This window comes from Oncorhynchus mykiss, chromosome 28 (assembly GCF_057628025.1).
Source record: "Oncorhynchus mykiss isolate SJ-2025 chromosome 28, ASM5762802v1, whole genome shotgun sequence".
In the NCBI taxonomy this organism is placed as follows: Eukaryota; Metazoa; Chordata; class Actinopteri; order Salmoniformes; family Salmonidae; genus Oncorhynchus; species Oncorhynchus mykiss.
Window position 1 is genome coordinate 32,373,479 of NC_143049.1, and position 24,216 is coordinate 32,397,694.

The 24,216-nt window shown below is 41.3% G+C and overlaps 1 protein-coding gene and 1 non-coding gene across 5 annotated transcripts; one reads left to right on the forward strand and one right to left on the reverse strand.

Annotated features, from left to right (window-relative positions):
* Positions 1–3,320: 3,320 nt before the first annotated feature.
* trnap-ugg (transfer RNA proline (anticodon UGG)) lies at positions 3,321–3,392 on the reverse strand. Its single transcript has one exon. It is a non-coding gene; the product is annotated as a tRNA-Pro (tRNA).
* A 1,801-nt stretch (positions 3,393–5,193) lies between these two features.
* Positions 5,194–22,670, forward strand: LOC110508962 (septin-2B). 4 transcript variants are annotated; one of them, XM_021589891.3, is made up of 14 exons: positions 5,194–5,713; positions 6,079–6,250; positions 8,466–8,508; positions 11,130–11,244; positions 12,564–12,650; positions 12,842–12,965; positions 13,362–13,496; positions 17,770–17,887; positions 18,208–18,309; positions 18,701–18,846; positions 19,330–19,413; positions 20,469–20,541; positions 20,804–20,901; positions 21,089–22,670. In XM_021589891.3, the coding sequence occupies exons 3-13, from the start codon at positions 8,485–8,487 to the stop codon at positions 20,888–20,890; spliced, it is 1,095 nt and encodes a 364-aa protein (XP_021445566.1). In that variant the 5' UTR covers positions 5,194–5,713; positions 6,079–6,250; positions 8,466–8,484; the 3' UTR covers positions 20,891–20,901; positions 21,089–22,670. The 4 variants fall into 4 exon arrangements, 2 of the variants coding, with proteins under 2 accessions (XP_021445566.1, XP_021445565.1); XR_016492757.1 differs by having other exon boundaries at positions 5,644–5,713; positions 19,330–19,446; positions 20,804–20,963; XR_016492758.1 differs by having other exon boundaries at positions 5,644–5,713; positions 20,804–20,963.
* The last annotated feature ends 1,546 nt before the right edge of the window (positions 22,671–24,216 follow it).

Genomic DNA, 24,216 nt, shown 5'->3' on the forward strand with positions numbered 1-24,216 from the left:
CTCGTGTTAAGCGCCATACTGAGCCAGAAGAGAGGGAGTAGGGAGACCCCATGACAACAGTATGCTTAGATAAACCCCTACCGGGAGAGGACAGGCAGATAGACAGGCATGAAAGTGGAGGTTTTTAAGTCTTTTCGGAATGTTCCTGCTCAACCAATGGGATGGCAGTGAGTGTACTGTAGGTAGGTGGATTTGGTTACAAGGACTGATTATCTGTGGGCACCTCAGAGCTCTTGGGAATCAGGACATGACAGATTAATTGCGCTTGTTTCTGAGGTGGGCTGGGTAGAGCATAGCACAACACAGGCAAAATATATGGGACTGGAGAATCTTGATAATCCTCTTCATCAAACCTCCCTCTGTCTCATCGTTCTTGTCTTACTCGGTTGCATTTCCCACTGATTCCCTTGTAAACACTGAGCAATGTTAAACAACAAGACAGGAGACATGATCAAAAATGCTAAGACATGACTGAAAGTCAATCTGAAAACAAACGCAAGTTGGAGAAGCACACCAAGTCAAATCAATGCACACACTGAGGTTAGTACTGACAATACAATGACATGCAAGGTGTTATGGACCTGCAGCACCAGGCATTACAGTGTATTGGTTTAACTGCACACAATGGTAGTACTGATGAAGGCCACAAGAGATCAGTATAACAACAATCAATAATTGGCCTATGCTCCAGCAATGAGCTTGTAATTTGTTAAAATCAAATTGGAAAAAGTGAGTTTAGACCCATCCCTGTGTTATTTCTGAGACCTAACATGCCAAGAGTGTGCAAAGCTCTCATCAAGGCAAAGGGTAGCTACTTTGAAGAATCTCAAGTAACCGTCCGAGGGGGCTACCAGCAGACTCTTCAGTTGCGACGTCCCCCTTAATGCCCTTCTGCTAACCTGCTAGTCCTGGCCCGCTAGCTGTCTGAATCACTGTGTCTCCAGCTCGCCTAGCTACCCACTGGTCCCTATAATCACTCGGCTACGCATGCCTCTCCCTAATGTCAATATGCCTTGTCCATTTCTGTTTTGGTTAGTGATTATTGTCTTATTTCACTGTAGAGCCTCCAGCTCTGCTCAATATGCCGTAGCTAACCCTTTTGTTCCACCCCCCACACATGCGGGGACCTCACCTGGTCTAAATGATGTCTCTAGAGACAATGCCTCTCTCATCGTCACTCAATGCCTAAGTTTACCTTCACTGTATTCACATCCTACCATACCCTACCCTTGTCTGTACATTATGCCTTGAATCTATTCTTCCGTGCCCAGAAACCTGCTCCTTTTACTCTCTGTTCCGAATGCACTAGACAACCAGTTCTTATAGCCTTTAGCCGTACCCTTATCCTACTCCTTCTCTGTTTTTCTGGTGATGTAGAGGTTAATACACGCCTTGCAGCGCCATGCTCCACTCCTATTCCCCAGGTGCCTCATTTGTTGACTTCTGTAACCGTAAAAGCCTTGGTTTCATGCATGTTAACATTAGAAGCCTCCTCCCTAAGTTTGTTTTATCCACTGCTTTAGCACACTCTGTCAACCCGGATGTCCTAGCCATGTCTGAATCCTGGCTTAGGAAGGCCACAAAAAAAACTGAAATTTCCATCCCTAACTATAACATTTTCCGACAAGATAGAACTGCCAAAGGGGGTGGCGTTGAAATCTACTGCAGAGATAGCCTGCAGAGTTCTGTCATACTATGTGAATTGACTGCCCCCCATCTATCTTCAAAGCTCGTACTGTTAGGTGACCTAAACTGGGACATGCTTAACACCCCGACCGTCCTACAATCTAAACTAGATGCCCTCAATCGCACACAAATTATCAATGAACCTACCAGGTATAACCCCAAATCCGTAAACAGGGGCACCCTCATAGATATCATCCTGACCAACCTGCCCTCTAAATACACCTCTGCTGTCATCAACCAGGATCTCAGCGATCACTGCCTCATTGCCTGCGTCCGTAATGGGTCTACACTCAAACGACCACCCCTCATCACTTTCACACGCTCCCTAAAACACTTCAGTGAGCAGGCTTTTCTAATCGACCTGGCCCGGGTATCCTGAAGGATATTGACCTCATTCCTTCAGTATAGGATGCCTGGTTATTCTTTAAAAGTGCTTTCCTCACCATTTTAAATAAGCATGCCCCATTCAAAAAATGTAGAACCAGGAACAGATATAGCCCTTGGTTCCCTCCAGACCTTACTGCCCTTGACCAGCACAAAAACATCTTGTGGCGTACTGCATTAGCATCAAATAGCCCCCAAATATGCAACTTTTCAGGGAAGTTTGGAACCAATATACACAGGCAGTTAGGAAAGCAAAGGCTAGCTTTTTCAAACAGAAATTATCTCAGCTCACTGGTCACCATAGCAGCACCCACCCGCGGCACGCTCTCCAGCAGGTATATTTCACTGGTCACCCCCAAAGCCAATTCCTACTTTGGTCGCCTTTCCTTCCAGTTCTCTGCTGTCAATGACTGGAACGAATGGCAAATATCACTGAAGCTGGAGACTCATATCTCCCTCACTAAATTTAAGCATCAGCTGTCAGAGCAGCTCACAGATCATTGCACCTGTACATAGCCCATCTGTAAATAGCCCATCCAACTACCTCATCCCCATATATTTATTTTCTCCTTTGCACCCCAGTACCTCTACTTGCACATTCATCTTCTGCACATCTATCACTCCAGTGTTTAACTGCTCAATTGTAATTACTTCACCACTACGGCCTATTTATTGCCTTACCTCCCTAATCTTACCTTATTTGAACACACTGTATTTAGATTTTTTTCTATTGTGTTATTGACTGTACATTTGTTTATTCCATGTGTAACTCTGTGTTACTGTTTGTGTCGCACTGCTTTGCTTTATCTTGGCCAGGTCACAGTTGTAAATGAGAATGTGTTCTCAACTGGCCAAACTGGTTAAATAAAGGTGAAATAAAAAATAAATATATATATAAAATATCGTTTTTTAATAAAAAAAATGTATTAGCCCTTTTTCAATTCCAACTTTTTTGGTTACTACATGATTCCATATGTGTTATTTCATAGTTTTGATGTCTTCACTTTTATTCTACAATGTAGAAAATAGTAAAAATAAAGAAAACCCTGGTATGAGTAGGTGTGTCCAAACTTTTGACTGGTACTTGTACTGTATGTTAGACGGTCGAAAAGTTTAAATGGCTTTGCTACAACGTACCGGAAGTGTTGAATTAAATGTGAAAACTATCAAATATGAAACAAAATACATTTGTAACTAACCTCCTTCTGTCTGTGATGAAACTCTGGAACTATGTATGGTGACAAAAATATGGGCTCGTCCGGGATTTGAACCCGGGACCTCTCGCACCCAAAGCGAGAATCATACCCCTAGACCAACGAGCCGCTTGCGAAAACCAGAGATATGAAAGTATATGTAACAACACCAACCATAACGATACGAATTTATAGCCGTCATTTTTGTGAAAACAGTTATCTGGTTGTTGGCGAGAAATTCATAACTTGCACATGGTTTATGAACTGATACACAAAATAATGTCTCGACCAATACGTTGTTTTTTAATTAAAATTATTATAAAAAATGATTGCAACCAAAATAATGTTATGTATATGGGGGATACAACCATTCCAGCTCTGCAGACTTTGCTGCCAATAGACCGAATCATTAACTAGATCACTTGTTTTGGTACTGCCATGTACAGTAGCTTGTTTTTTGGTCGCTGGTTCAGGAATGGCTGAAGAATTATAACTTTTATCTGGAGCTAACTCTCCAAATAGCACTGCTGGGTGATTTGAGTCCATCTAGCCATAGTCAATCTAGCAATAATAAATACTCTCAGTAAAAAAAAAAAATCTTTAATTTCCAATCTGTAGAAACTATGAGAATAGAAAGGTTCAGAACATTTGTGAAACATTAAGCACAGTTGAAAAATATATGGCAATTAGAAATCAAAACTGGGTGGTATTCAGAGATAGATGGGAGGGGTTGAGGGTAGCTGAAGGGTGGGATATTGCGTTTCCGTAAAATGTATATAGTATGTATAAACTGGAAGTAGAAGCCTAACTATTGTTGTCCATTAGATTACTCCTAGTATGGGAGTAATATCTGGTAGGGTTAAGGGAAAATAATACAGAAGGAAAACATATACAAATATTTATAAATGGGGGATTGAAAATGATGCAGACAATTACATTGTTAGAACCCAAAATATGTTTGCAATATTAAAGCTTATCTAGCCACTAAAAATAAAAAAAATAAAAAAAGATGAGAATCATACCCGTCTCGTGACCAGGGTTCCTCAACTGGCAGCCTGTGGGTCGATTTGGACGAATTTGGCCCACGGGTGGTTTTGAGTTTTCTGAGCAAGACATTTTCATTGTAGGACAAAAACGCTGTAAAAACACCAGGAAATAAGCTTCAAATGATTTTGGAAATCTCTTCCCAACTATTCCCACGCATAATACGATGTGATCATATACAAATGTAAGCAAGGTTTGAAATGATTATGTTTTAGTCAAATAACATATCTGTTTGGACTTCTTGAGGTCAATTTGCAGTCCACAAATGATTTGTAATTATGTTCCGGTCCCCTGACCACCCACTCAAGAAAAAAATAGGCCCGCAACAGAATTTAGTTGATCCCTTGTCTCGACTAACAAGACGCTTGATAAAGCCGCAGATGTCGACGTATAAATAACTACATACCAATCATGAAGACACAAAATCGTTGCTGTCCAGGATGAATTTGTAGCTGTCGTTTTCTTTTAAACAGTTATCTGGTTGTTTGGCGGCAAACTCATAACTTGAAAATACAAAATGTACCTTTTCATTATGAAGAAAACGCTTTACAGGCTACCATTTCATCCAACTTGCCTTAATTTAGCTAATATTCTTGTTAAAAAAAAATTCTACCGGGAGCAAGATTGCTATATTATAAGGCTGGTTGAAGATGAAATACATTATCACAATGTTGTTTAAAATATATATCTAGTAGTAGGCCTGTGCAGAAATAAATACAATGCTGTTGTGTTGTTTGGTTCAACTTTCTCTTTGCCGCATGACAAAATGTGTAACATTTCAGGAAGTTAGCTGCTACCCCCCAACAAAATCATTAAAACCACGTTTCTGCAGGCCCACCCACCAACGAAATTCTGGCTATGCCATCTGGTTTTGACTAGAAAGGCTACTGCTTTTGTAAAAAAAAAAATCGGAGCCGGTTAGGAAAATTTACGCAGCAGGTTATGATAATTAACGTAGCAGGTTAGGATAATTAACGTAGCAGGTTAGGAAAGGGGTTTGGCGGGTTAGCTAAAATGCACAAAAAAACAACAACTTTCTAGCCATGACCGGCCCTCCTGCCAGACTAGCCTGAGCATACCATGTCTGAGGCTTTGAAACTAAACTGTTCATCATTATCAAATTAATTTAGGCATACTGTATGAGGATGTGGCACTTCAAGTGGTGGCATGGGTGGTGAAGATAGTGTTTATAACAGCTAGACCTAGTCTGTTGGCTAATTTTGTCCATATGGGACAATAAACGCAGTCCCACACAATATTTCTGGCTCCATCGTAGACTACCTTATTCTTACTTTACATTCACAGCCTTGAAAACGCCCCTCCAGTGCAGTCATCCAGGTAACTCGAGCCAACCCAGTGGTTGGATGTCATGGTTGGGTGTCTGCTGCAGACCTTTACAGATTATGGTGAGGCAGATGATTGAGTTTTACATTGTCATATTTTGCACTGGGCTGTTTTATAAAATGCTTTGTTACCCTATTTAAAATAGTATATTCTTTTTTTAAAATTATTTATTATAAATAGGCTTAATATAATCAGTTAAATTAATAATAATCGTAGAGTACTCTACATATTTATTCAAACTTTAGGTAAATTGCTTTCTATATGATTAAAGTTGAAGGACTTTGGATCAGACTAACCAATACTTTGTAACTTGTGATTTGAAGTATGACAACGACGAAGATGGTGATAAAGAGGAATATTAGTACGAATTGTAAAGTTTGGTAGCTAGTAGTATTACATTTGTGTCATATATTTTATTTATAAAAAGGACACCGATTAGGTATCAGTATCTTTGGAAAGGCACTGCATTATTAGAGGACAGTCAACGCCCAATGCATTCTGGTCCCTGTGCTGAAGAAACTGTTCGGTGTCTACAGGAATTTGAGGTGTCCATCCAGCCTCCAGAATCACTCGGTTTTCTTTCACTGACAATCGAAAAGGTAAATATTGCATTGTATTTATTAGCAAGTTGTAATATTTCACTGCCTCGTCGAATTAGGTTTGTCGCTTTAACTTCCTGTCGCATCCCAAGTAGCTTGTTAGCTAGCCTTTACTTTAGCAAAGTGGTTGGCTAGCTAAGTTAACGTTAGCTAGCTTTCAACGCTTGCTTTTAGACACCTTGCCGGAGAATCATTGTGAGCTAGCCACCATTGGCAATCATAATGTATCACAATTGACAAATTATATCTACACAGTCCGACTTGAAATGCGTGTTCGCTGGCTAGGTATTGTCAGAGCCATATATTTTAAAAATACATGGCTCTGTGTATTGCTAGCTCGCTAAGAAGCTAGCTAACTAATTTAAACGTTCAAGGCATCTCAAGCACGATTCAATATCTGGGTAGACTCGTGTTTTGTTTTATTTAGCTAAACGGAGACTGCAAGATAGGCATTCTTTGACGTAACTACAATTTAATTTAGTTGTATTTTCATTCATTGAGACAGCGCTTTCATAACCCAGTCTCAGTAGTTTTGAAAGAAAGATGCCCGGCACTATTTCGAGTCAATTTCTCTGGCCTCTTCAGTCTCATCTGACTTGTGGTTGTCACACTTTCCGCTAACTGTAGGAAGAAAGGGCTTAAGTGTTTTAATTTCACTTCCAGTTTGAACATGTTACTTAGTTATAGAAAAGTCACTAGCTAGATAAATAAAAGTACAGCAATGAAAGTTGAATTGGAGGCAAAACCAGCTTGAGCAACAAATGCATTTGTGACGTGGTGTCAAAAGTTGTACGGCATGGCTTTTTTTTTTGTGGTGAGACATTCTTTTGAAAAGTCATTCTGAGCAGAGAGCAGACTTCCTGTCTCTCACAGTCCCCTAAATCATGTAGGCTATGCCGTCCTCCATTTTGTTAGTGTACACAGTTGTCATTCTCTTGAAGTAATAAATAGGCCTATTGATATAGTACTGCATGTTCTACTGAAAACAGAAGTACACTTTATATACAAAAGTATGTGGACACCCGTTCAAACTAGTGGTTTTGGCTGTTTCAGACACATGGTTGCTGACAGGTGTATAAAATCGAGCACACATCCATGCATTCTCCATAGACAAATATTGGCAGCTTACTGAATAGCTCAGTGACTTTCAATGTGGCACTTTCATAGGATGCCACCTTCCTAACAACTCAGTTTGTACAATTTCTGCCCTGGTCAACTAAGTGCTGTTATTGTGAAGTGAAATCTCTAGGCGCAACAGCTCCCAGAACGGGACCGCTGAAGCGTGTAAAAGTTTAGCCCCTGTCCCCGCAAAAGGCCTTCATTGTAAATAAGAATTTGTTCTTAACTGGCTTGCCTAGTTAAATAAAAAAAAGTTGTCTGTCCTCAGTTGTGACACTCACTACCAGGTTCCATACTACCTCTGGAAGCTACATCAGCACAATAACTGTTCGCTGGGAGCTTCATGAAATGGAGCCGCACACAGCCCTAAGTTCACCATGTGCAAATCCAAGCGTCGGCAGGAATGGTGTAAAGCTCGCTGCCATTGTGCTCCGGAGCAGTGGAAATGCGTTCTTTGTAGTGACTTCACTATCTGGCAGTCCGACAGATGAATCTGGGTTTGGCGGTTGCCCGGAGAACGCTACCTACCCCAATGCATAGTTCCAATTGTGAAGTTTGGTGGAGGAATAATGCTCTAGGGCTGTTTTTCATGGTTTGGGCTAGGCCTCTTAGTTCCAGTGAAGCATACAATGACATTCTAGACGATTCTATGCTTTCAACAGTTTGGGAAGGCCCTTTCCTATTTCAGCATGACCATGCCGTGTACAAAGCGAGGGCTAAACATATGTTTTGCCGACTGCAGGCCAGTCGAGAACTTGACTGGCCTGCACAGAGCACTGACCTCAACCCCATCAAACACCTTTGGGTTGAATTGGAACGCCCACTGTGAGCGAGGCCTAATCGCCCAACATCAGTGTCCGAACTCACTTAATGCTCTTGTGGATGAATGGAAGCAAGTCTCTGCAGCAATGTTCCAACATCTAGTGCAAAGCCTTCCCAGATGAGTGGAGGCTGTTATAGCAGCAAAGGGGGGACCAACTCCATATTAATGACCATGATTTTGGAATGAGATGTTTGACGAGCAGGTGTCCACATACTTTTGGTCATGTAATGTACCTGACATTTGACATCTGTTTTTATGTTCTCTGTTCTCTAGCAGGTTGAAAGAGCGCAAAATGTCTCAGGCGGAAAAAATGAAAGTAAGTTCCCGACCGAGTACAATTATAGGATGCTTGCATCCCCACAGCTCATTTTAATGTAATACTGTCAGGCAGTTAAATAAAAACAGAAAAACATTTTTTTTTTTAAAGTTCCCTCATAATATTCCAATAATTACCTCTGCCTATTTGTAATTGGCCTGCACTAACGCGATGGGATATGCTTTGGCAAATTAGGATTTATTCTAATTAAACCATCGGACCTAAAGCCATTTGGGGTCTTAATTGCAGAATGCATGGCCACTCAAGCAGATGCTGCCAGCGTCCAGGCAGCTACTTCCTTCCCCATGACTCACAGTTGTGCCTTGACTTGTGTCGAAAGGCTCCATGAGAACGCTGCCATCTCAGGCTTCACTCAGTCCTGCCCCTTGTTCACAGAGGGGGACCACTAGTTATACAAAGCCGTGAACAGTAATGGCTGTATTGCATTTCCAATGTATGGGCTTAGTCTAGCTATATTATAGAAAGCTAGTGTAATAATCCCTTCCTTACATCTGTTCATAAGATGAAAAGATCGGCCTAACTTTAAACCCTTTAGCTAGACTGCACATTCTCCCTGGTTATGTATAGGCCGGTTAAGGCCATAAACACTGGAATGCAATAATGCATTCCAGAGACAAGACAGTTCATTTGTGTACAGCTGATTCTTGAGTAGCTGCCTAATTGCTGGTTGTAATGTTTGCTGTGATTTGCACAACCCACAGATATGATTACTATAATATACTGTAGGTCCATCCTAGCCTGAAGACCCGATGTTGAATTGCATTAAATTATATGTCGGGCATCAATGAGCGTCTGGATAAGGAAGGTTTAATCTCAAAAGCTCTAATTTACAAGGCAGAATGTTGAATAAAATGTCATGTTTACTTACTCTACCGGTTGGTCCTTTTGCTGGAAGGAATGTGAGAACCTGTCCATAGGAAAGTGCAATTAAATCAACTTTTCAAAGCGCTGGTAGTGCGTTCAGATTTCTAATCACCTGATGAAACGGGACGCGTGCATACTTGCTGAGCTCGTGCACGTGTTTACGTGGTTCTCCGCATGCTTCAGGTGATCGAAGTCTGAACGCAATACCAGCTCTTTGAAAAGGTGAGTTACTTTCCTGCGGATATATTGTCTCCAAAAGGACCAACTGCATGGACAACAGGTAAAGTCAAAATATAATTTTAGTCAACATTCTGGCTTGTAGAGTTTGAGGAAGTGTTCCAAACAAATGAATGGCATTAATTTCGGACTGCGAATCGGAGGTATCAGTCTGTTAGGCAACCTAGGCATGGGCGGTATACCGGGGTATTTAGAAATAGTGACGATGTTTTTTCAATACATTTGCATTTTTGTAGCAATTGAAGTAAATAACCGCAGTCAATGTGTTTAACATTCAAATCGTGTTTTTTTTCTTCAATAGTGATCAGGGACGTACAGCTATAGTTTTCCTTCACAGAAAATACATCCATTAGCGCAACACATTCGGCATAAAATAGCTTAATTGCTGTCATTTGAGCACAAGTAAATGTGCTTATAATAAAAAAGCAAAAATGATGCATGGCCATCATATTTCTAACGTCTTGGCCTATCATAGGAGTAATGTAGCCAGCTACTTTTCCTTATGTTTTGCTTAAAGTTAATATTGTATTTTACTGGAGAAAAATAGCCTTGCTACACTGAGAAAAGTATTGGAGAAAAGTAGCTACACATCAGAGCGCTGTCTGCTGATACCCGTTCCTGAGTTCTCATCCGAGTTTAGAAGTGCAACTGAAGCACAAAATGTTTCTGATGCCGAGCAGAAATTACAATAAGCATTTTAGATCCGTTTACAAAACGTAGCAAGATATTTCTGATGCTTTTTATTTAAAAACAATATCCTGTGTGAAAAACGAAGAATTGTGTTAGCAAGTTAAACTAGCGGGGTCTGTTATCTAAGTAAAATGGCTCAATTAATTAGGTGACGGGGGCGTCATTTTGTGTTAGCTTTCTGCCTGTTTAAGAATGTAACGGTCTTTTGGATTAGGTATTTGTACAGCTGCCACTGCGATCTTGATTTCCTTACGTTTTTTTCCCCCTGTTCTCGGCTTTCTGAACCTCCCACTCTTCTTCTAGCAGGCAGGCCGGTTGCCGTAGTGGCTCCAGACTCTACTACACAGACAGTGTGTTAACGCTTCTGGAGAGCCAGTAATGCATGCGTCAACATTGTTCAATGTCTCTCGTTCACATTCGCTTGTAAATGTACAAACTCACCAACACAAAAACATTCGGTAGCGCCTACCTATATATGTATCACTTTATGAGCCAGATTCCCTGTCATTGTAATTAGCTTATTTTTGTTTGTGCTCGTTAGCCTAGTTTAGCTAGCAGCCTCCATGGAAATTCGCTATTACTTGCGCTAATTTGGTTAGCATTCTGGTAGACGCCCAATTAAATTCTTAGCGTGTTTTGGCGCCCCCTTGTGTACTAAACCGAATTGAGGGCAGGACGTATGATATGAAAATCTGCATAACGCCCAACCCTAGCAACGACAACCCATGTCTCTGGAAATGTCAGTAAAAATGATGGTATTCCTGGGTTGAATGATTCTAGTTCTAATGAACATGTCTCGTGTTTTACAGCAGGGTCAGTTTACCAATCCAGAGACCCCGGGGTATGTGGGCTTTGCCAACCTGCCCAACCAGGTGCACCGCAAGTCGGTCAAAAAGGGCTTCGAGTTCACCCTCATGGTAGTTGGTGAGTGTCACAATATTTGTAACCTAAATAATGTCTGGTGTTTTTGTATGGAGAGGGTTGTAATTGCTTGTATGAAGTCGCTAGCTATAGTTGCCTTAGTTTGGCCTTAGACAGAATGGATACTCAGTGGTTTTGTGCAAAGCTCAAAACAACTGGTCTTTGGTTGTTGGTGAGTCAGACATTTTCTTGCTTTAGTTCTTTCCTCAGTTCAGTAGAGATTAGGAGCCTTGGCCTTCGAATGGGGAATGTGTGCCTAAATGATCATGTTCACACAGTTTTGGCATATCATAAGTGTTTTAGGAATGGGATGGCAACAGTAATCAATTAACATTTTGGATATACTTTTCCTTTTTCCTCTCCATTTGGAGTGGGTGGATAGCATCTCTCCCGTATGAAACATATGAACTGTGTACAGGCTTCTTTTTTTTTTTACAGAAAAAAAATCCATCTGGGATTAGGCCTAGTTTGTGCTAAGCAGTTAGGTGTCAGTTCATGCTGTCGACAGAATGGAATGTGACTTCTTTGACTGTAAGCCCAGACAGTTGTTAGCTAGTTGACAAACGCATTCATTTCCTCTTCTCATAGCCTCGCCTCACCATTTTCACATTTCCCACCCTCCCCACATCTCAGTAACCACTGTTCCAAATCTCTTCGCTTCCTTTAGTGTTTTTATGTGTGTGTCTGAGAGTAGGATGTGTCAGGGATGATGTCAGAGGTCCTGGTTTAGGTCACAGTTGAGTCCAGCTGTGGACTCAACTATGTAAACGGATGGAGGCAGGGTTTCTCTGGGTCCTCTAGTTTAGCTGTGTGAAATGGTTTTCCTTTCTCTCATCTCCCTATTTGTCTGTGTGGTGTAGGGGAGGAGGAGAGCCCTATTGTACACTTATCCCCTCTGCCTTAAATAAACCAGACTGGAATGTGGCCCTGTGTGCTGGACAGGCCTCTGCTGCTGGAAAGTGTCTGTCTGTGTGTGACTGTGTGTTTAGATAAATCTGGTTTTACTGCCAGCTTAATGCATTTCCCAGGCTATGAGAGGCCTAATGTGTATCATTGGTTAGTGCTTGGCTAATATGCAGAGTCCAGGCTGGATGTCTGCCAACTAGCGGGCTATTTTGTGTATAAAAAAAAACTGCACACATTTTGTAGATTCTTGTAGTATTTGTGGTTTGTAGACTAAAGGTAATTGGGTATATTGCCTTTATCTTTATATTGGCTGTTTTGCCATGCAGGCACAATATAATCTATTCTGTTTTTAATTTGGTCCCTTTTTTTTGGAAAATAATGATAGTTTAGCTATTGATTCTGTGTGTCGTGTTTAGGTGAGTCTGGTCTGGGGAAGTCCACCCTCATCAACAGCTTGTTCCTCACTGATCTCTACCCAGAGAGAATCATCCCCGGAGCAGCAGGTATGACGTACACACATACCACGGCCACACTCCCAGCTATTACTCCAAAATGTCATTTGTTCCTGCATAACCTAATGGGAATCAATTTTAAAACCAATTATGCCAAATCACCCCTCATTTATTCAGTGGCCTCAAGTGTCTGGAAAGTAAAAGCCTAACCTTTTTTATCTCCTTTTAATTGTAATCCACAGAGAAGATTGAGCGCACGGTTCAGATCGAAGCATCTACGGTTGAGATTGAGGAGCGAGGGGTGAAGCTCCGCCTCACCGTGGTGGACACGCCCGGATACGGTGACGCCATCAACAGCCAGGACTGGTACGCCGCTATGGTTGTATAGACAGGGGACCTGATCCTGTCCATTCAAATGTAATAACTTTATTTCTCCATGATCTGTTTGTGCATGGACAAATATGTTATTGCTGGAGTACCGTTGATGTATTTTGTAACCATGTCATATGGTTGTCACAAAGTCCTAATTATGGCTCAACCGCTCCTATTTATAGAATTGATTTTAACCCTAACCGTAAACACACTTCTGACCTTATACCTAACCCTAACTTTAAATAAAGATCAAAAATCAAAAGGTTTGTTTTCATAAAGTTGTATGATATATTTAGACTTTGTTGCTGTGGTAACAAGTGACGACGATGTCACACAAGGTGTTTAACTACATGGTCCCACCACTGTGCTGCTTCCTCTGTTCTCCCGCAGTTTCAGCACCATCATCGCCTACATCGACGACCAGTTTGAGAGATACCTCCACGACGAGAGCGGTCTGAACCGCCGGCACATCGTGGACAACCGCGTTCACTGCTGCTTCTATTTCATCTCCCCGCTGGGTCATGGGTACACACACACACACACACACACACACACACTAGGGTTGGGTGATAGTATTGGATTTTGAAGCTGATTGACAGCCATCGTCGATGGTGATGACATGGTGATGTAACCGACAATGCATAGCCTATTTCAACTTGACTGGCACCAGACAGTATAGAGCTGACCGGGCAACCCATAGCAGGGCCATGCTATAGCCTGCGTAACCTTTTTCAGTAAATTTGTTTTAAACAAGTCATAGAATGTAAGAACACTGTAGACAGGGCTGTGGCGGTCACGAAATTTCGTCAGCTGATGATTGTCACGCAAATAACTGTCGGTCTCAGTAATTGACTGTTAATTAACATAAACACATTTAGCATCTCCTGACTTCCACACAGCCTACAAGCCATTTTAAAAAGTCTAATAAATCTATGTAATCTAACCTACACCTTCAAAATAAATCAATTATTTATTTTAGACAGGTCTAAAGAAGCATGATATGGAGAATTTCTATTTCAGAAGAAAATAATAGCAAAAATGTATTGTTTTAATATGAAGTAGTGTGGCAGGAGAAAAGCAAGTATGCACAAAAACTGAAATAATATTCGCATCAAAATGGAGAGAAAATGCCAAATTGTGCTTTTAAGCTCTCTGTGGGACTGTAGTGTCCCACTTGGCCAAAAGCCAGAGAAAATGCAGAGCGCCAAATTCCTATAAATATCTAACTTTCATGAAATCACACATGTAAGATACCAAATTAAAGCTACATGTGTTGTGAATCCAGCCAACATGTCACATTTCAAAAAGGCTTTTCGGCAAAAGCAAACAATGCTATTATCTGAGGATAGCACCTCCATAAACAAAAGGGAGAACATTTCAACCCTGCAGGCGCGACACAAAACGCAGAAATAAAATATAAATCATGCTTTACCTTTGACGAGCTTCTTCTGTTGGCACTCCAATATGTTCCATAAACGTCAATGGTCCTTTTGTTCGATTAATTCCGTCCATATATATCCAAAATGTCCATTTCATTTGGCGCGTTTGATCCAGAAAAACACCGGTTCCAAATTGCGCAACGTGACCTACAAAATATCTCAAGTTACCTGTAAAATTTGCCAAAACATTTCAAACTACTTTTGTAATACAACTTTAGGTATTTTAAGTAAATAATCAATAAAATTGAAGACTGGATGATCTGTGTTCAATACAGGAAGAAAACAAACTGAAGCAGAAATATGGATTCCCAATGAAAACGCATTGAAAAGAGGGTGACCTAAAATATATAAAAAGAATGTGAATGGTTTGTCCTCTGGGTTTCGCCTGCTACATAAGTTCTGTTATAGTCAGACATGATTCAAACAGTTTTTGAAACTTCAGAGTGTTTTCAATCCAAATCTAATAATATGCATATCTTCTGGGGATGAGTAGCAGGCAGATGAATTTGGGCATGCTTTTCATCCAAAATTCCAAATGCTGCCACCTATCCTAGAGAAGTTAAAATAATTTGACACCTCTATAAAAAAAATATATATAGGCTCTGGCTAGATGTCCTAGATCATCTGATATTGAGACTGGACATTTTGCGCTGCTTTGGTGAAAAGCTTAGCTCCATCTAGGATTGTTGCGGTGACCATATTACCGCCACACCACCGGTCACGAATTATGACGACTTAAGTTCCACATGACTGTTTAGTCACTGTAATTAGGCTTGTCCAAGCTCTGATGTTTCTGCTGGTCATTAATAGCTTACCAAACTTGCTAACTGCCTGGTACTCAGCACTCTATTCTCCCTCTAATCACTCTGACATCAATGCAAATTTATTAGAAAATCTAATCAAACAATTCATGAGAGCTCATGTTGCGCAACATTTCTATAGACTATGCAATTGTGTGAGAACCGAGTGATGGCCTCTGAAAACGAGTATCCCATCAGCTTTCTATAGGCTAGGCCTACTTTTATTTATCAACTTTCCTAATATTTAAGCACATTGTGTCTCTTTACAGCAGGAGTATAGCCTACCTGGCTGGCATGAAAATGAACCACGGGGAAAAGCGTCCTCCATTTGCCGTTTAAGTGCATGGATGACATTTTTTCCCACTGCCCATGTTTCCATACAGGTGCATGATAATGGTCCAGTCTAAATCAAAACAAATGTCACACATTATTTAGTATACAGGTAAAGACAATATTAAATCAAGAGTAGTCTGATGGGTGACAATATTAACTTATCACTTGTGAATGATGCCCAGCATAAGAAACAAAGCCTTTTTTTTTATGTAGCCTAGCCTATAGGCATATATGCTTTAAGGTTTTGTCTCACAACTAAAGTGGCCAAGTCAATTCTTAATTTTAAGCACGTTAATCCGCTTTAAAAGGGGTGTATAGCCTAACTGGCATATACAGTGCATTTGGAAAGTGTTCAGACCACATAACTTTTTCCACATTTTGTTACGTTACAGCCTTGTTCTAAAATTGATTAAATCGTTTTCCCCCTCATCAATCTACACACAATACCCCATAATGACATGGTAAAAACAGGTTTTTATTCATTTTTTCAAATGTATTAAAAGTAAAGAACTCTCACATTTACATTAGTATTCAGACCCTTTACACAGTACTTTGTTGAAGTGCAATTACAGCCTAGTCTTCTTGGGTATGATGCTACAAGCTTGGCACACCTGTATTTGGGGAATTTCTCCCATTTTTCTCTGCAGATCTTCTCAAGCTTTGTCAGGTTTGATGGAGTGTCGCTGCACAGCTATTTTCAGGTCCCTCCAGAGATGTTAGATGGGGTTCAAATCCGGGCTCTGGCTGGGTCAATCAAGGACATTGACTTGTCCCAAAGCCACTCCTGCGTTGTCTTAGCTGTGTGCTTAGGGTTTTTGTCCTGTTGGAAGGTGAACCATCGCCCCAGTCTGAGATCTTGAGCGCTCTGGAGCAGGTTTAAATCAGGTTCATCTTTCCCTCGATCCTGACTAGTCTCAGTCCCTGCTGCTGAAAACCATCCGGAGAGCATGATTCTGCCACCACCATGCTTCACCGTAGGGATGGTGCCAGGTTTCCTCCAGACATGACACTTGTCATTCAGGCCAAAGAGTTCAATTTTGGTTTTATCAGACCAGAAAATTGTCATGGTCTGGGTCCTTTAGGTGCCCAAGTGGGCTTATTACTGAGGAGTGGCTTCTGGCAGGCCACTCTACCATAAAGACCTGATTGGGGGAGTGCTGCAGATATAGTTGTCCTTCTGGAAGGGTCTCCCATCTCCGCAGAGGAACTCTGGAGCTCTGTGAGATGAATATTTGGTTCTTGGTCACCTCCCTGACCAAGGCCCTTCTTCCCCGATTGCTGTTTGGCCAGGCAGCCAGCTCTAGGAAGAGTCTTGGTGGTTCCAAACATCTTCAATTTAAGAATAGAGGCCATTGTGCTCTTGGACCTTCAATGCTGCAGTCATTTTTTGATACCCTTCCCCAGATCTGTGTTTCGGAGCTCTACAGACAAGTCCTTTGACCTCATGGCTTGGTTTATGCTCTGACATACACTGAACTGTGGAACCTTATCTCGACAGGTGTGTGCCTTTCCAAATCAGGTCCAATCAATTGAATTTACCTCAGACTCCAAATCAAATTATAGAAAGAGCTCAAGGATCACCAATGGAAACAATGCACTTGAGCTCAATTTCGAGTCGCATAGCAAAGGGTCTGAATACTTATCTAAGGTATTTCTGTTTATTTTTTATAAATTAGCATATAAAAAATCTGAACCTGTTTTTGCTTTGTTATTGGGTATTTTGTGTAGCTTGATGAGGGAAAACATTTTAATTGAATCCATTTTATAACAAGGCTGTAATGTAACGAAATGTGGAAAGTCAAGGGATCTGAATACTTTGCGAATGCACTGTATGTAAGCCTACCTACAATGTATAGTAACATAATAATAATAATAATAATAATAATAATAATAATAATAATAATAATAATAATAGGAAGATTAGGCAAAAACATGAATCATTGAATAATTACTCAGTTCTGGGGACAGCAGAGTTGCGTGGCTGTAGCCAGGCCCTTGATATACCAAGATTTTATAGGTGCCAATGCTTTATCACAATAGGACAAAGGTTGATGTCGCCCAACCCTAAGACACACACACCAATAGTAGTTCCATATCAATGCCAGTCTTGACAATGTAATACTAACCATCACATTTTCAACATTTTAGTTTACCTTGACTTTACATGAGCACCCCCCTGTGGAATTCCCTGTTCTTACACCCTCCCGCTCTCCCTTTCTCTCTCAGGCTGAAGCCTCTGGATGTACAGTTCATGAAGGCCATCCACAACAAAGTCAACGTGGTCCCTGTCATCGCTAAGGCCGACACACTCACCCTGCGAGAGAGGGAGAGGCTCAAGCGCAGGGTAGGAAACACAGTATAGCTCAATGTCAGGATAGGACACATATTATAGCTCTTGACTCTCAAAAGTATACGATAGGAGAACAGGTTAAGTGTTGTCAAACAAGGTATGTGGATGTAGCTATCGTACTTAAGACACAACTGCACCATGTGCCTGTATTGTATTAAGTAATCCCTCTGGAACAAAGGTGTGTGTGTGTGTATATATATATTTTGGCCATTTACTTTTGATATATAGAGATCTATATCTATATCTCTATATATATCTATATATATCAAAAGTAAATGGCCAAAATGACTTTTCCATCCTCCATGTTGCTATAGATCCTGGATGAGATTGATGAGCATAGTATCAAGATCTATCACCTCCCTGACGCAGAGTCTGACGAGGACGAAGAATTCAAGGAGCAGACCAGGACTCTCAAAGTAATCCTCTCCTCCACCTCAACTAATTTATCTCCTTACAAAGATTCCTAATGCAAAACTTCTTTCCTTATATTTATTTGATTTTTTTCAGATAAAAAAATAAAAAATAAAAAAAAATTTAAATCTTAGCTCAGTGTTTTGGTAACACCAAAGGATCCTCATTAGCTGTTGCGAAAGCAGCATCTACTCTTCCTGGGGTCCACATGAAACATGACATCATACAGAACATTAATAGACAAGGACAAAACTACATACATTTTAAAATGTCTCACGTTGGTTGATTTAGGGTTGTGGGTTTGAATGCTGCACGGGCCACATACTGAATAGAATATGGTAGCTATTTGAACCATTAACCTCTGCTCTTTCCTCGTCCTCCTTTCTCCTCCCCTAGGCCAGTATTCCCTTTGCGGTGGTGGGCTCCAACCAGCAGATCGAGGCCAAGGGGAAGAAGGTGCGGGGTCGCCTGTACCCCTGGGGCGTGGTGGAAGTGGAGAACCCCGAGCACAACGACTTCCTCAAGCTGCGCACCATGCTGATGTGAGTGGGTGGGAGATAGGGGGACTGCACTGGGCCTTGTCTGAGGAGCTGCTTTGTGGTCTTTGTATATCAGACATGAATAGCCGCATTGAATAACAGCTTGAGAATCCTGATTTGAAATTGGTGGCGATTTTGATTTAGTGTTCATGGTTGATTTAGTTTATACTCTATTGATGAATGCTTGTCTTTTACTAAGCTGTGTCAGTTGTAAAAACAGAGTGGCTGTGGTTCTGGATTTTCTGAAACCCGATTTGCCGTAGTTTAAGATGCAGAGATTTCTGCACGTGAAAAATCCGTATTCGCTGCCACGGCCCTAAGTGTGTGATTTATCAATCCGTTACTTATCAGGCATAAGTAGTGGCAGTCCTGTCTCACATACTGCTTGGCGATTCCATTATGAGGTAAGCCTTCTGTGATCGACTAACTTGAGTTAAGTCGTTGGTTTAGTGCTTCATTGATTGATTGATGCCTATCCATCCGCAGCACCCACATGCAGGATCTGCAGGAGGTGACCCAGGACCTGCACTACGAGAACTTCCGATCGGAGCGCCTCAAACGGGGCGGCAGGTTGTCCTCCCATGGTTACGTTATGTCTCCTGCGTACGTACCTGTCTGCTTGCATTTCTGCACCCCCCCACCCCAACCTCCATACATAGTAATATAATATACAGCCAAGGACTTAATGCCACATATAACAGATGATGTTGACACAATTTAACACAAGACTCAGTTGACTGACTTGGAATTGAATGACTTACCTGATTATACGACAATGAATGGGTAACTAATCCATTGTCTCAGACAGTGGCACTTGTCTGGGGCAAAATTCTGTCAATACGTAGTTAGGTGATCATTCGCATTTAAATGTGTTTAACATTACACTGTTGTAAAATACAGATTTTTTTAACAGGATGTATAATTTTGGATGTACATTCTACAACAATTGGACCTTGGTAGTGGGTTATGGTTGAATATCCTAGTGGACTATGGGTTTTTAACCAGTACATAGTCTGTTATAGGTTGTATGGGTATCATATAACTCTAAGAGTTTGGACCCTTTGGATTTTTTGAGACCTTCCCCTATAGCCAATCCAGGAGAAGGGAGTGATTTTACTGCCTTCCCATTGGCTTGTCATCAGCCCAATGATGCTCTGGTCTGTCCAATCCCATGAGTGAACTGTTGGAGGTACCCCCCGACCCTCTCTTCTTGCTTCTGCAGCTTGCCCTCTTTCACTTTAGCAGCCAGCTGTCCACTGCTCTACCTTTAACCTCCTGCCCCTCTTTCTACGTGTTGCTTTAGTCACGTCTGCTTAAATGCTAGAAACCACACACACACACACACACACACCAGATTTGGGCTTTTACTAAACTGCCTTTCAGAGACCTCCTATGCACGGTGGGGTTTTCCGTCCTCTACCTTTTCTGCTCATTCTATGAATGACAATGGGAGTATTAAAGTGTATTTTCTTCTGATAGCACAACCCATGTAAAAACAGACTTGCAAGAACTTGAAATGTACGAGGTTTCCAGTGTCTGTCTTTGGATATTTACGGTAAGTCTCCCCCATGATTGGGACTTCAGCCTAAAGAGCCAAACTCACCAAACCCGTGTCTATGTTCCAGGCAGGGGCAGGGCCAGGGGCCTGAGCCGGAGGAAATGGACAAGGACATGATCCTGCAGGAGAAGGAGGCGGAGGTAAACGGCTAACCATTCATTTCCCTCTCATTCATCACTCCCACTACCGTTCTACTATGTCTCTCTCTCTGCCTGTTCACCTTTATGGGAGTATCACACAATCTTGAATGGCCCCTCGCATTACATCCTACACCCTCACTTTTATTTGAAGGACTGTGATGTTTATTTCATGTGAATACGGTAGTTGTTTTGAGGGGGGGGGGTGGGGATTTTAGTCACTCTTCTATGTGTTGGTCATAATGCTGTTTTGTGTTCTGTGCAGCTGAGGAGGATGCAGGAGATGATTACCAAGATGCAGGCTCAGATGCAAATCAAGCCTGACGGCGCGGGAGATGTCCAGCATGTGTGAAATACACCACGGTAACAAGTCCATTTGACACTCCGCACAACCAAGCTGTGCTGTGAAGACTGAAATGTACCCTGTAAATATTATTTTTATGACCTATTCAGAGATACTCGAGCAGATTTGTTGATCCATTGAGTGTTCATATACATCCAAAGTTAGGAAATACAAGTCAGAATTTTATGGTATTGTCTTTCCTTGCAGGTTTTCAAGCTGTTATTTGAGCTTGACCAGACATGGATGGAAGGATTGCGGAAGAGAAGGGTGTGAAAATGAGAACGATAACTGGTCTTTGTCTCGTACTGCTTGCTACTTTTTAGTTTATTTCGCTCCTACTTGGAATTATTTTGAGTTTTTCTTGTTTTTATTTTTATATAAGCAGTATTATGTTTTATATTTACACTTTCTTTAATATTCCATATGGCTTATTATTAATTTCTTCCATACTATTGGACCATGCCAGTTAGTCACCAAATGGAGAATAACCCTCCTTTAACCTGGAGTATGCTCTTATTATAGCGGACATTGTTACATTATTTTTTTTTATGTTGAGAAAGACAAAAGCTGCTGCTCTTCAAGGCTGTCCACTTGGGCCCCATCTAAAACCACTCACAAAATGATCAATCATGTTGCCAACTGTGGCTCCAAGTTCCAAGTGGGAAAGGACAACTTAGTTAGCAACTCTCTTCTGTCTTTCATGGAGCCATACAGCTAAAACCATAATGTTTTTTTCTTTAATGGTTGTCATGCCAATGTTGGAGAATTCTTTAAAGATATTTCTTAAAGATCTAGTCTTTCGAAAAGCAGCTAAATTATTTTCTTAATCCATGGATTCATTGACAGGGTTCTTTCTCCCACTCCCCTGCATGCAACGCTTAACCCTGTCTGATGTTGTGTTCAAACGACTGGTTATGACTGAAATGCATGACACTGTGACCTTCCCAGTCATCCTGTAGCCCTGAACCAATGAAGGAGACATACTGTGGTGTTTTTTTTTTACTGTATGTGCCTCTATAAATCCTGGGCCTGTAAAGTGTCTGAGTAGGAGAGCAGATCTAGAATCAGTCTAGTCTTTTAGATCGTTATGATATGATCATATAGACTGACAGACCTACCTTGCAATCTTTTTTTGTATTGTAACTGCAGTTGACTGTGGTATTTTGGACACGGTAATTGCAGAATAACTGCAGTTAGAGTGCAACATTACTGTAGTAAGAAAGTGAAGTATAACTGAGGTATGCTGAAATAACAATCTTTTTTTTCCCGTAAGGGCTGATCCTAGATCAGCACTCCTGCTCTGAGACGCTCTGAATATGGGCCCAGGCTCCCTATGCCCCCAGGTTTTAACATATTGTAAAGTGGTTTGATATTTGAGGCGAAAGTCCTGGCCAACTAAAAGTAAATTGAATTACTGATGTTCGGACCAGGCTCATGTATTGCAGGTGACATTGCTTTTCTTTGTGTGTGTCTCCCATGATATTGATGATTGTGGAATAAAGTGCATCCAGTCTGTGAGAGGTCATGCTGCAAAGGCACACTGTACGTCGTGCTATATGATATCTATCCATATCTTATGTTCTTTATGGCTGTGTGTGTCAATGGGTTAAGACTGACATTTGGATGTTGGACAGGACCAGTTAGTTGCTATGGCTATCGTCATGGTGATCTGGTTTGTTTGTCACCAGCTTTGCCCATATCTCCCTCAAGCCAAGCCCGAGTTCTTAACATTCCGGTTTATGCGGTTTTTAATCTAATCACTGTCAAATAAAACCCTTGATGTATACCATCTTGTATTAATGTTTTTATTCGAGCTAGATTCTAGTTTGCGTCATTTGTCATTCTGGGGCTTGTATATGGCCAATGTACAACAGCTAAAGGCTGTATCAAGGCATTCTGCTTCATTGTCTAAGAATATACCACACCTCAAGCCTAGTGGCTCGTCTAGCCACGGGATAAATCCTTATCTAATCTTCTATCCAGATTTTCTTTTTACAGATTACCATATCCTCAGTCTGGTAATGTTCTCCCGGTGATTTGACCGTGTCACTCTTCGACCACAGACTGAAGGAGAACATGCTGACTAAACTCACTTCTACGGCTCCACCCCCGCCACCTTCCTCGACTACATCATTGTCACAACCTCACGTCTGTCTCCTTGCCTCTGGCAGGCAGAGTTGCTACACCTTCCTTGACTAAGTACATGTATGCCAGTAACCTTAGGCTCAAATCTACTACACAAATGATTCGTATGTTCCTCCTCCTACCACTTTCTGCTAGCTTTTGGCTGTCACTGATCCATTCAACTGACTTCTTTCCTCTTTTAAAAATGTTACTTGCCCACCAATTTGGATTGCATGAAATTGGGGAGGAAAAAAATACATAAACACATTAATTTGCCCATCTATTTAGATTCATGAGTTCAGTGATCCTGTTCAGTTTGAAATACAACGTTCATCAATAGAGAACATGTATAAGAGTTCCTCACACTAATCCAAATGTGTATATATTATTTAAAGCTTAGTAGTTGGTATGCTGGCCAAAACAATACTAACCACAAGTTTGTTTCTAAAAAAATGAATCCTTTCTCCCTTGATTGAGAAGCACTGATCTGAATGTTAAGGCAACAGATGACTGGAAGTGAAGGCAATATTTCATAGCACGTTCACTCATCAAATCTTTGTATATCAGTGGTTGATTTGACGTAGAAAGTAAAGGAAGCATTTTAAATGATTTAGAACTAAGCCTACACTATTCCCCCCCCCCCCCCCCCCCCCCTTGTTTGTCCTTGTCTCCATGCTACATGATTGAGAACGTGGTGCTGCTGATCACCGGTGTCCTGAAGCAGAGCTGCTGCCAAGGTGCCTCCCACTGGGAATGTTTGATCAGATTGGCATGGCCCGCACCCCAACGGAGTTCTACTATGCCATCCTGGTGGACACGTCTAGGTCATCGCTAGATGACAATAAGCATCTTCTGTAGGCATCAGCAGGCATTTGATGGGGGATGACATATCTGATTTTAATATCTATAAATGACATTTTACAGAATTTGAATGGAAATATCTAGGGCAAGCAGTATTTTTTTTCTCAAACATTTTGCCAAACGAGCTACTTTGACTATGGTCCTTTCACATCAGAGAATGTTCAAAAACCTGTCCTTAATACTGTAACCCAGTGTATGTGTTTGTACAACCTAGTCAGAAGGGGGGGGGTTGAAAAAAAGTATAAACTCCTAACACTAGCCTAGCTCCCATAGTGAAACGCTTGTAAAATGGTGAACGCTCTCAAGGAGTCTTCATACCTATGACCACCTGGCAACAGCGGAGCAGTGGG

Excerpts from the sequence above, each read along its gene's own strand:
- LOC110508962 (XM_021589890.3), top strand. The coding sequence starts at position 8,485 with ATGTCTCAGGCGGAAAAAATGAAA. Across the intron at positions 12,966-13,361 it reads GCCATCAACAGCCAGGACTG|TTTCAGCACCATCATCGCCT; the intron begins GTACGCCGCTAT and ends GTTCTCCCGCAG. Across the intron at positions 19,447-20,468 it reads GGTTACGTTATGTCTCCTGC|GCAGGGGCAGGGCCAGGGGC; the intron begins GTACGTACCTGT and ends TCTATGTTCCAG.